This window comes from Podarcis cretensis, assembly GCF_951804945.1.
Source record: "Podarcis cretensis genome assembly, chromosome: 4".
Classification (NCBI taxonomy): domain Eukaryota; kingdom Metazoa; phylum Chordata; class Lepidosauria; order Squamata; family Lacertidae; genus Podarcis; species Podarcis cretensis.
Genome location: NC_137173.1, coordinates 2078059 through 2090750, shown reverse-complemented (window position 1 = coordinate 2090750; position 12692 = coordinate 2078059). Strand labels below are relative to the sequence as shown.

At 43.7% G+C, this 12692-nt stretch overlaps 4 protein-coding genes across 4 annotated transcripts in view; 3 read left to right on the top strand and 1 right to left on the bottom strand.

Annotated features, from left to right (window-relative positions):
• Positions 1–12692, bottom strand: part of LOC307214639 (uncharacterized protein) — a 268943-nt gene that overhangs the window by 74332 nt on the left and 181919 nt on the right. The gene's annotated exons all lie outside the window — the stretch shown is intronic.
• LOC307214709 (uncharacterized protein) overlaps positions 1–12692 on the top strand; it is a 159528-nt gene that overhangs the window by 97015 nt on the left and 49821 nt on the right. The gene's annotated exons all lie outside the window — the stretch shown is intronic.
• On the top strand, positions 3744–5668 carry LOC307214950 (olfactory receptor 51A4-like). The gene has a single exon (XM_079974065.1). The coding sequence runs from the start codon at positions 4591–4593 to the stop codon at positions 5578–5580; it is 990 nt and encodes a 329-aa protein (XP_079830191.1). The 5' UTR covers positions 3744–4590; the 3' UTR covers positions 5581–5668.
• On the top strand, positions 7153–11000 carry LOC307215104 (olfactory receptor 51G2-like). The gene is made up of 3 exons (XM_079974283.1): positions 7153–9040; positions 9519–10147; positions 10255–11000. Exons 2-3 carry the CDS (start codon positions 9710–9712, stop codon positions 10762–10764), a joined length of 948 nt encoding a protein of 315 aa, XP_079830409.1. The 5' UTR covers positions 7153–9040; positions 9519–9709; the 3' UTR covers positions 10765–11000.

The window sequence follows — 12692 nt, the reverse complement described above, 5'->3', positions numbered from 1 at the left end:
TTGTGCGCTCATCTCACTCTAGAGGCCGGGAGCCAGCGCTGTCCGCAGACACATCTGGGTCACGTGGCCAGCGTGACGAAGCTGCTCTGGCGAGCCAGCACAGCACACGGAACGCTGTTTACCTTCCCGCTGGTAAGAGGTCCCTATTTATCTACTTGCACACGGGGGTGCTTTCGAACTGCTAGGTTGGCAGGCGCTGGGACTGAATGACGGGAGCGCACCCCGCCGCGGGGATTCAAACCGCTGACCATGCGATTGGCAAGTCCCAGGCGCTGAGGTTTTACCCACAGCGCCACCCACGTCCCTCAACCTTATCCATCCTTAAATGCTATTCAGAAAGAGGCAGCATGACAGAAACAGAGCTATCCTCTGAAATTCACATTTCTCTGAATTTTGTGATGCAGTTCTCTAACATGTATTAGTGAAAATGACAGGCACATATGCATGAAATTACGGGAACTTGCTTGCAAAAATGTGTGTGCTAGAACTGCATACAAAAATGGGTGTACTGAATTAGGAAGAGTTTGCACTACAATGCTGATCTATTTACACAATGATATTTTTTCCCTGGGTCTGGTCTGCTGGGCAGTGGCCCTGCAATACCCTAAAAGGCTTGGGTACAGTCTGCCATGGCAGCTATGGCACATGTAGACAATGCCTTGTGGCTCCTTGCCACCATCATTGAGGTGCCCAAGTGGCCAAATTCCTTTTTTAAAAAAAATTATTCAGTTATAACAAAACATATTTTCCAAAAACATATCCTTATTCCCCCCCCCATTTTTCCTCCCCCCACCCCCACAAAACCCATCCCCCCACCCCACCCCCCGACTTCCCTCAGTTCCAGTCTTTGGTTTCTCCAGTAATGCTATTCTCTGCATGTTACAGAGTTGTATAGATCCTCCAACAGCTTAGCTAATTATTATCAGTAAGAAAATTGTGAATGTTTATTCAAAACCTGCCAAGGAGTCCAGTTCGCTTTGTTGCGCCTTCAAATACTTTGTGAAAGGTTCCCATTCATCCTTAAAGTCACAGTTATCCTTATTTCGTAGTTTATATGTCAATTTTGCCAGTTCTGCATAGTCCATCAATTTTTCTTGCCATGATTCTTTACTTGGGATTTCTTCAGTCTTCCATCCTTGGGCTACCAGAACTCTCGCGGCCGTTGTTGCATACATGAAGATGTTTTTTCAACTTTTTTGGCAGGTCTTTCCCTACAATCCCCAACAAATATGCCTCGGGTTTTTTAACAAATGTTAAATGGAACATTTTCTTCAGTTCATTGTATATCATTTCCCAAATTTTTTTAATTACTTTACAATCCCACCACATATGATAAAATGTTCCCTCCTTTTCCTTACACTTCCAACATCTATTTGAACTAGTTTTGTACATTTTCCCTAGCTGCACTGGTGTTGTGTACCATCTGTACATCATCTTCATGTAATTCTCCTTCAATAGGGAACAATCTGTAAATTTTAAGTCGGTTTTCCATAATTTAACCCAATCTTCCATCATAATGTTGTGACCTACATCTTGTGCCCATTTAATCATAACTGATTTTACCTCTTCATCTTTCGTCTCCCATTCTAATAGTATGCTGTATGCGGCCTTCAGTAATTTCACTTTCCCTTCAATCACTTCCATTTGAAACCTAGATCTAGTATAACTAAATCCTTTCTTACAGTCTTCTTTATATGTTTCATGTAATTGTCAATAATGCAACCAACTCTGAAAGTGGTCTTTGATCTCATCATAATCTCTTAATTTCCATTTCCCATCATGTTCCTTTAATAAATCAGCATATGTGAGCCATTTTCCTTTCTTTCCAAGTGGTTTGAGCAGTAATGCTTCATGTGGTGAAAGCCACCACGGAATCTTTTGTTCCAATAAGTCTTTATATCTCTCCCATACTCTCATTAATGAATAGCATTTTAGGCAACACATTCATTTTAATCGCTGATATTTTTCCTAACATTGAGAGATTCATTCTGCTCCATATTTCTAAATTTCTTTTTACCTCAAGCCAATTTTTTTCATAGTTATTTTTAAATAGGTTTATATTTCTTGATGTTAACCAAATCCCTAAATATTTAACCTTTTTATGGACTTCAATCTCAATATTTTGAAACTAAATCCTTCAAAGACAGAGGTCCTATGGCTGGGTCGGGATGGCATGGGGATGAGGGACCAACTCCCTTCTCTTGTGGGGGCCCAATTAGTGCCACTGCCTTCCATTAAGAGTTTGGGTGTAATCCTTGACGCCTCCCTTTCCATGGAGGCGCAAGTTACAGCAACAGCCAAGGCGACATTTTCCCACCTTCGCCGCATCAAGCAGTTGGTCCCTTACCTTTCCCACCCCGACCTGGCCACAGTGATCTGTATGACGGTCATCTCCAGGCTTGACTACTGTAATTCGCTCTACGCGGGGCTGCCCTTGAAGCTGTCCCAGAAACTCCAGCAGGTGCAGAATGCTGCAGCGAGACTCCTTACGGGGTCTCTGCCATGGGAGCATATTCACCCTGTGCTTTTCAAACTGCACTGGCTCCCGGTAGAGTACAGGGTCAGATTTAAGGTGCTGCGTTTGACCTTTAAAGCCCTTCACGGCCTAGGACCCTCGTACCTACGGGACCGCCTCTCCCGGTATGCCCCACGGAGAGCCTCAAGGTCCATAAATAGCAACACCCTAGGGTCCCGGGCCCTAAGGATGTTAGATTGGCTTCAACCAGAGCCAGGGCCTTTTCAACTCTGGCTCCGGTCTGGTGGAACACTCTGTCTCATGAGACCAGGGCCCTGCAGGATCTGATTTCTTTCCGCAGGGCCTATAAGACAGAGTTGTTCCGCCTGGCCTTTGGCTTGGAGCCAATTTGATTCCCTCCCTCTCTTTCTTTTTTCTTTTCCTTCTCCCTCTGCGATGAGCCTACATTTTAATATTTTAATGTTTCAATATTTTAATGTTGTATTTTTTAATTTTGTTTTTAAGTTGTAATCATTTAACTTGTTTTTATTATTGCTTGTAAGCCGCTCTGAGCCCGGCCTTGGCTGGGGAGGGCGGGGTATAAATAAAAATTATTATTATTATTATTATTATTATTATTATTATTATGGTTCTTTCTTCCTCCTTCATGTTTTTAACTAATAATTTAGTTTTATTCCTATTTAGCTTAAATCCTGCCACTTCCCCAAAATTCTGAATTTTTTCTATTACTTTAGGGAGTGAAGTTTTAGGTTCTTCCACTGTTATCACTAAGTCATCCGCATACGCTTTTAACTTGAATTCACTTTTCCCAACTTTTACACCTGTAATCTCTTTATTTGCACTTATGTTTTTGGCAAGTACTTCCAAGACCAGAATAAACAATAATGGTGATAATGGGCATTCTTGTCTTGTTCCTTTTTGGATCTTACAATCATCCGTTATCACCTGATTTATAATTAGTTTAGCTTTTTGTTCTGAATAGATTGCTGCTATTGCTTTTAAAAACTTGGGACCACTTCTGATTTGTTCTAACAGCTTTATCATGAACTTCCAAGAAACATTATCAAAGGCTTTTTCAGCGTCTATAAACATCATTGCCACTTTCTTTTCATTTTTAGCCTCCAAATATTCTATTATATTCAAAATATTCCTTATATTCTCCTTCATTTGTCTTCCTTGTAGGAACCCAGCTTGGTCTTGATGTATATATTCATTTAATATATTTTTTAATCTGTTAGCTAGGATATTTGCAAACAATTTGCCAAGTGGCCAAATTCCTGATGACCAGTAACACTGATGCAACTGCTGTGCAGCTTTTGTAGGACGATGTAGATCCAGCCCACCTTCTGCACATGAACACTGCCTGTTTTTTCCAAAAGGGACCCATCAGTATATCATTGGGGTTTTAGCTGTTGATAGTGGCAGTCACAGCATACCCAAAACAGGCAGCCATCTGCTCTCCAGCAAAGTTGTATTGGAGGCCATATGTGACTTCCATTTAGAATGGTGACATATTCATATGTCAGGCTTCCTTTATAAATGCCAGCAACAAAGTCTTTGCTAAAGTTCCCATTGAATTGACTGACCACCACAGATTAATCAATGTAACTGTCATCAGCCTTGAATCATAGAAAGTAGAGTTGGAAGGGACCTCAAGGTCATATACTCCAGCCCCCTCCAATGCAAGAATCTCAACTAAAGCATCCATGGCTATCCAACCTCTGCTTAAAAACCTCCAGGGAAGGAGAGTCCACCACCTTGTGAGGGAGTGTGAGGGAGTCTGTCCCACTATCCAACGGCTCTGACTGTCAGAAGGTTCTTCCTGATGTTTAGTCGGAACGTCCTTTCTTGTAACTTGAATCCAGAGGTTCAGGTCCCTTGATCATCTTGGTTGCCATCATATGCACAGGCTTCCCTGTGATGGTCAATGTCCACGTGACAATGGAAAAGCAATTTTTGATTCACACTTAGCCTGGAAGGGGAAAGAAATGCACACCACTCAAGAAAATAACTTTTTGAAAACCGCTTTGAGGGTTTTTCTTCTACAATCAAGTGGTGTATAAACTTTATGAAATAAATAACTGTGTTTCTTTTAATAGAGAACAGCAAAGAATATGGGAGAAAGTTCTTGGAAGGCTGTCATGTCCTCCAACCACTCAACCTTCAGTCCTCCTGTGTTCCTCCTGACAGGCTTCCCAGGGCTAGAAAAACACCATGCCTGGATCTCCATCCCCATCTTCTCCATGTATCTAGTGGCCATTGCAGGCAACAGTACCATTCTCCTCCTCATCAAGACGGACCAAGCCCTCCATGAGCCCATGTACTATTTCCTCTCCATGCTGGCCATGACAGACCTGGGCTTGTCCATTACTACTCTGCCCACCATGTTGAGCGTTCTGTGGTTCAGCCACCGTGTGATCAGCTTCAACGCCTGCCTGGCCCAGATGTACTTCATCCATACCTTGTCTATTGCTGAGTCAGGAATTCTGTTGGCCATGGCCTTTGATCGCTTGGTGGCCATTCGGAACCCCTTGAGGTACACAACTATCTTGACCAACAAAACTATCATCAAGATTGGGGTGGGGGTTGCCTTTCGGGCTGCCTTCCTCGTCCTCCCTGGATCCCTCCTGCTGAGAAGGCTGCAGTATGGAAAAGTAAGTGTGCTTTCCTATTCATTTTGCTTGCACCAGGATGTTCTGAAAGAGGTGCATTCAGACAAGAGAACCAACAGCATCTTTGGTTTGCTGGTGATGCTCTTTTCCACTGGTGTGGATTCCCTGTTGCTCGTCCTGTCCTACTTCATGATTCTCAGAACTGTGTTGGGAGTTGCCTCCAAGGAGGAGCGTTTCAAGGCGCTCAGTACTTGTGTCTCCCACATCTGTGCTGTCCTAAGTTTCTACATCCCCATGCTTGGCCTGACTATGATCCACCGCTATGGGAAGCATGCCCCGCCCATCATTTTCATCCTCATCGCTAATGTCTATCTCTTGGTGCCTCCTCTGATGAACCCTATTGTGTACAGTGTGAAAACCAAGCAGATCCGCACACGGATAATCTTGAAACTCCGGAACAAGGAAAACAAGGCATTAAAAGCCTCAAAGTGACAGGTTTCCCAATGCTACATATTTATTTGTTTATTTTATTTATTCATTCAGATTGTTTTATGGCCAAAGACCTAGGTAAAGAGAAAAGTTTTCACTTGGCACCTAAAGACCTGTAATGATGGTGAGCCTCTCTGGCAAGGGAATTCCACAAACAAGGAGCCCTCAGGTTGTCACCCTCTGAACCTCTCAGGGAGTGGAGACACAGAGAAGGGCCTTGGAAGACAAGCACAGCATCTGAGTCAGCTTGTATGGGGAGAGATGGTCCTTAAGGTATTGAGGTCCTGAGCCATGTAGGACATTTTAGGTGAGCTCTAGCACTCAGAATTGGGCCCAGAACTACTTAGTAGCCGGTGCAGCTGAGCCAGAATTGTCTTGCCCTGGTGAACAACCTGACCATCAAAATTTGCACTAGCTGAAGGTTCTGGACCATCTTTAGAGGTAGCCTCATGGATAACAAATTACAGTAATCTAACCTAGAGATTACCATGGCATAGGCCATAGAAGTTAGGCTATCCCTGTTCATATAGGGGCCACCAGTTGAAGATGACAGAAGGCATTCCATGCCACCAAGTTCACCTGGTCTCATGTGACAGCAATGGGTTCAGAAGAAACTCCAAGCTATGTTTCTGCTCCTTTACAGGGAGTGTAACCTCATGAAGAGCAGGCAGTATCCCACCTTCCCACAAAACCACCCACTAACAGTGCCTCTGTCTTATCTCATACCCTCCAACACTCCTCAGATGAAAATCGCGACATTCTATTATTTGAGGAATGTTGGAGGGTATGTAGACTTGTTAAATTTGCACAGCAGAGAGATTTAAGCGTAAGTTTCTCCCCTTTCCCACCCCTGCCTACTGAGCTCTCCTCCCTCACTTGCCAGGCGACAGATGGAATTCAACATTGCCCCTTTCCAACTGTTCTGTCTGTGCAGCATTGCTGTTTGCCAGATGGAAAGATGCCCCTCTCCTCCCTCTATGTGCTGCTCAGGGGCTTCTACTGAGCCCCCTCCCAGGCCTTTTTCAGAGGGTGTGGGGGTGCAGGGGGAAGAGACATGGGAAAGCCACACTTCATAAGCAGAAGTCTTTGCACAAGGCTTCTGCTGACGGGGTTGGTTAGGTGAATCTTCCCCACTAACTCTTTCAAATCTGCTCATTCATGAGTCCATTCCTACCTGTTTCTGCATTTGTTGTCATCTGTCTATCTCAAGAGACAATGGAGTGTGCCTCCGGGGGGTAGGGTGAAGTCAAACCACTGTATTAGCAACACCAAAGTGACCTCCTCAGGGTGCAAGCCTGGGCAGTATTTCTGGAGGTCATGGGCTACCCAGACAGCATCACCTTTTTGGACCTGCTGATGTGGTCCAAAGGAAAGCAGAGCAAGACAAGACAGGGGGCAGGAGTTGCTGGAAGGAGATGTACAAGGAGCCATCCAACCATCATAGGAACTCCACTCCGGATCTGTGTAGGGTTTACCCTTCAGCCTTTTTTTCTGAATGGCTGGGGAGACCCGGGCAGATGGGCAGGGTATAAATAAATTATTATTAATAATAATAATAATTATGCCAAAAATATCCTGCAGGGAAGCAGAGACTTAAGTTCAGAGTTTTCCTTCTCCTAGATGGGTTACCTTCCCAAGTGAGTGAGCACCACTTGCCCATCACTTTTTATGCATTAAACTACTTAAAAAATACCAAACACAAAACACCCCTGCATTAAAAAATGCATTTCAATATATTTTTGTAAATCTTTCCACAAAATACACTTCTCCAATCCTTATACTAAAACATGCATTCTAAAATACATCTTGGTACATCTTTAAACCAAACATGGCCAAAGACAATTTGGTGGATTGTGAAATCTGAAGGCAACTACGTTCCTGTCCTTATAGTGCAAGAGATAGGGATAATTTCAGTTCATATTAAAATTCACAAGACCAACTTTGTCAAACATCTATAAGCATCACACACAAAATCCTGCAAAAATTACCCAAGTCCCAAGGAATTCATTTCGGGCTTTGCAGATAATGCCCTTTTCAGCCCAAGGGCGGCTTCCAGTGATGTAAGAATCTCCCAAGAAGGGAACACAGGAACACATAAAGGCTCCTTGCGTTGCTGGAATTGTGAACACTTGTTCATGTGCAAAGATGATACTGAATGTCTCTTTGCTGTAGAATGCAAGACACACAAAATTGCTGGAGCGAGGCACCAAAAGCCCACTTGAACTGACTAGCTTTAAGTCCTCTAATGAGATGTGATTTGGGCGAGTTGCATTTCATTTACTTGACATCTTTATAGGCTCATTTTGACAGGCCATGGGGGTTTGCTGGTGCAGAAGGTTCTACTCAGATGAGAGAGCAGGGTAAGCCCACCACAAAACGCCAACACCACATGAATTTTACTGTAGCAAACATTACTTCCAGATGCAAGTGTCAAGAGAAGAAATAAGATAAGCCTTGCTGAGCACCTTGTGCCCTGCATTTCCTTCGGTCTGCATAGACACCTCTTTCCCTGCCTGTGGTCCTTCTGAGGACCCCCTAAAACTCAAATGCTGAGACATTGTTGGGCAGCAGAGGTCCCTGGTTTAGTTTCCTTCTGGTGTGTGGGAGGGCACTGAGGACTTGGGCATCTTCAGTATTGGCTTTACTGCAAACAGAACATACTGCAGAGACCAAAAGCTTACTATAGCAGGCAGGGCACAATATATTCCCAGAGATCAATGTGTGTAGCCTCTGCCCTTCACTGCATATCCCAAGTCCAACTAACTCCAGATAGACACCCTTAGCATTCCCTCACTCTCTTATCTCTTGCAATTCAAACCTCACTGTCTTTAAAACAGCTGCAGTGCATTCAAACCTCTCCTCTCCTGGATAATTCAAGTGGTTCCATATGGAGAGCAGTTGCAGGCATTAAGCATGTCAAAGTTTGTTCTTGGGTTCTAACCAACCTTTCACAGTGATAAATCTGAGGAAACACACCAATATACAGTTCCTGTTTGTCCCATCAGCCAGCCAGCCTCCCTGTTAAAGGGAAGAAAAGAGAATTTATCTGTGCTGTTATCTCAAAGAACAAAGAAATACAAGGCTTCTCAAAAGGTGAGTCTGCTAGAATTGTAGGAGTAGGCCTGGTGTCTCCTTGGCGGATGCTCCTTTGCCCCATTGCAGCTTCACAACACAAACAGCAAGGAGCGAGGGCCTTGGGGGAAAGTGACCACACAATGCTAGAGGTCGGGAGCTTTTGGAAATCCAAAGGTGAGAATTGTCAAGTGTGTGTCTGAAACTTGAGGAAATCTTTTTTTAATGAACTCAGAGGAATGTTAGGTAGAATCCCAAACAATACTGGTGCAAAAAGGAGCCCAAGGTGTGTGGGAGATCGTCAAGGAGGAGCTGCAAAAAGGCACACTCATACCCACAATTCTAATGAGGGGGGGAAATTGGTGGTTTTGAATCAAAGAGTGTTGTTGTTGTTTAGTCGTTTAGTCGTGTCCGACTCTTCGTGACCCCATGGACCAGAGCACACCAGGCACTCCTGTCTTCCACTGCCTCCCGCAGTTTGGTCAGACTCATGTTTGTAGCTTCGAGAACACTGTCCAACCATCTTGTCCTCTGTCGTCCCCTTCTCCTTGTGCCCTCCATCTTTCCCAACATCAGGGTCTTTTCCAGGGAGTCTTCTCTTCTCATGAGCTGGCCAAAGTATTGAAGCCTCAGCTTCACGATCTGTCCTTCATGGATCACTGCCTTGCCGTGGCGAAGGGGCTTGAATAACTCAGAGAAGCTATGAACTATGCCGAGCAGGGCACCCAAGATGAACAGGTCATAGTGGAGAGTTTTGACCAAACGTGATCCACCTGGAGGAGGAACCGGCAAGCCACTCCAGTATCCCTGCCAAGAAAACTCCATGGACAAAGACAACAGGCATATAAAAATCAAAGAGTATGGGACAGATTATTCAGTTAAAATCAAAATGTAAATCAGCATAAGGAAATCTCTGTTTCACATTCAGGCTCTGATGTCAACTCTTGGAAGAGAGGCTGTGTTGCCATTGGTGGGGAGGATTTGAATGTCTGAATAGCCAGATGACTTCTTTTTCTCTTAAATAGGGAGCAACAAGGGAGAATGGTCTTCGGACAACATCATGTCCACCTCTAATGAAACAGCCAGTGCTGCCGCTTTCCTCCTCACAGGCTTCCCTGGGTTGGAGAAAAAACATATTTGGCTTTCCACCCCCATCTGCTCCACTTCCCTCATAGCCATCGCAGGAAACTGCACCATCCTCTTCATCATCAGGATGGAACAAATCCTCCACGAGCCCATGTACTATTTCCTCTCCATGCTGGCCCTCTCTGACCTGGGTTTATCAATCGCCACTTTGCCCACCATGCTGAGAGTCCTGTGGTTCAACCACCGCATTATCCATTTCAACATATGCCTGATTCAGATGTACTTCATCCATACTTTCTCCATCGTTGAGTCAGGTATTCTGTTGGCCATGGCCTTTGACCATCTGGTGGCCATCTGGAACCCTCTGAGATATACATCTATCTTGACCAACAGAAACATCACCAAGATAGGGGTGGGGGTTGCCCTTCGGGCTGCCCTTCTTCTCTTTCCAACTGCCATTCTTCTGAAGAGGCAGAGGTATGGAAGAGTCAATGTGCTTTCTTATTTGTTCCTATCAAGATAGGAGTGGGGGTTGCCCTTCGGGCTGCCCTTCTTGTGTTCCCAGCCTCCTTCCTCCTGAAGAGGCTACAGTATGGAAAAGAGAATGTGCTCTCTTATTCATTCTGCTTGCACCAGGATATTCTGAAGGTGGTGCGTTCCGACAGGAAAATTAGCAGCATCTATGGCTTGATGGTGGTGATCTCCTCCATGGCTCTTGACTCTGTGTTGCTGTTTTTTTCCTATATCATGATCCTCAAAACCGTGTTGAGCATTGCCTCCAAGCAGGAGCGCCTTCGGGCCTTGAATACTTGCATCTCTCACATCTGTGCTGTCCTGACTTTCTATATCCCAATGATTGGCCTCTCTATGATCCACCGCTATGGGAAAAATGCCCCACCCATTGTCCACATCCTCATGGCCAATGTGTACCTTCTGGTGCCACCATTGATGAATCCCACTGTGTACAGTGTGAAAACCAAACAAATCCGAACAAGGATAGTTAAACTGTTTCAGAAGGGCAAAAGTTAACTAAAATATCTTAGAAAAAACATTCGACACATTTATGTGTAGATGGCTGTGTTGTCAAGTCTGGATTTTGAAATTGATGCCCTTAATTTGCCCCGGTGAAGTGAGAGACTTGTAATCTGATTATGACTGGAGGGTGAAATCAGTTTTAAGAATGTATATAAAATTAATCAACAAAAGAACCCATTAAATTTATTGCAGTCTATGAAATATGTGGGGACGCGAGGGGCGCTGTGATCTAAACCCTTGCCACTGGTATTGCTAGTCAGGGATGATGGGAGTTGTAGTTCAAAAACAGCTGGAGGCCCAAGGTTGGGAAACACTGATCTAAACCACAGAGCCTAGGGCTTGCCAATCAGTAGGTCAGCAGTTCAAATGCCCGCGACAGGGTGAGCTCCCATTGTTTGGTCCCAGCTCCTGCCCGTCTCCTGCTCCTGCCGCAACTCCAGAGTCGTCCACGACTGGACCTAACAGTCAGGGGTACCTTTACCTTTATGAAATATGTAAGCATAATCCACAAAGCGTATCAAAGGGAAATGAAAGTCACATTACGCATAAATACATCTCAGGGAAAACAAAAGGTAAGGAACACAGACGTAGAAGTCAGTAATGGATACTTTGAGATTTTTTTCTTTAAAATATAGTATGCAACAACGGCAGCAAGGATACTCATCGCTAAGAGCTGGAAAACTCAAGATCTACCCACACTGGAAGAGTGGCAGATGCAGCTGATGGACTATATGCAACTGGCCGAGATGACTGGCAGAATTCGAGACCTGGGAGAAGAGAGGGTTGAAGAAGACTGGAAGAAATTCAAGATTTATTTACAAAAGTATTGTAACTTGGTTGAATGCTAAGAAGGATGCTAGATCATAAATAATTGCCTACCATTAAATTAGATCTGAATTTGATGATAAGTGAGATTGAGGGAAACATAAAATTCTTGGAGATTAGATTAAGTTAACGGAATAAGATTTAAGAATATAAATAAGATGATAAATTGCTGGAAAAAAATTTACAATGATGTAAGTGGGAGTGGGAGACGTGAGGGAGTCCAAAGAAGTTCTGAAAAATGTGTTATGATCCATGCTATATTGTTTACTATTTTTGCATTTTGTATCTAAAAAATCTCAATAAATATTTATTAAAAAAAAAAGAGATTTTTTTCTTTAAAATATAAAGTGGTATAGAAATTAAATGAATAATAATAATAAATAATATTATTTATTATTTATTCCTCCTTTTACTCACTTGTGTTAGTTTAACATCTAGTTAGCATCACTTTGCAGCATGAAATGCGGAAACTTCTGAGACAAGGTTGCTTAACCTTATTATTAATTATCTAGGATGCTTTTTCCTTCTAAACAAAATAATCACACAGAAGTCTGTAATGCATTAATAAAAATATTGTTTATTTACATAAAGCTTCAGTCTTGATTCTATTCATCAAAATACAACTGAAAATAAAAGAAATAAAATCTCAAGCATTCAAAAAACTGTTAGAAACATCAGAACACAATATCTAAAACAAATCTAAGAGCAGGTGTCACCAAATCATGTGAGGAATTCAACTTTGAGCTACGTTGAATGTACCACCAGTGCAAGCATTTCACCTTGACTAACAGAGCAACCTGCCTCTCCTTTCCACACATGCTATTCTGGGGCTTTTCCTGGGCCCCCAGAGCCAACTTCAGGGGTCACAGGAGGTGTGCAGGTGTGGAAGCCATGATGGCTATGCTCTGCCTCCACAGCTGGAGGCAGGAATGTTCCTGGAGATCACAAGAGGGGAGAGGGTTCTTGCAAAAAGGCACTACGTGTGGGCTTCCCCTTGAGGGACCTGGCTGGCCACCATGAGAACAGGATGCTAGACTAGATGGGCCCCATTGGCCTGACTCAGCAGGCTCTCCTTATGCTCTGATGATGAAGAAGTA

What these genes read in the sequence shown, in the direction of transcription:
- LOC307215104 (XM_079974283.1), top strand. Translation starts at nt 9,710, where the DNA reads ATGTCCACCTCTAATGAAACAGCCAGTGCTGCCGCTTTCCTCCTCACA. An exon ending in GAAACATCACCAAGATAGGG is followed by an intron (nt 10,148 to 10,254) that starts GTGGGGGTTGCC and finishes GTTCCTATCAAG; the next exon opens with ATAGGAGTGGGGGTTGCCCT.
- LOC307214950 (XM_079974065.1), top strand. Translation starts at nt 4,591, where the DNA reads ATGGGAGAAAGTTCTTGGAAGGCTGTCATGTCCTCCAACCACTCAACC.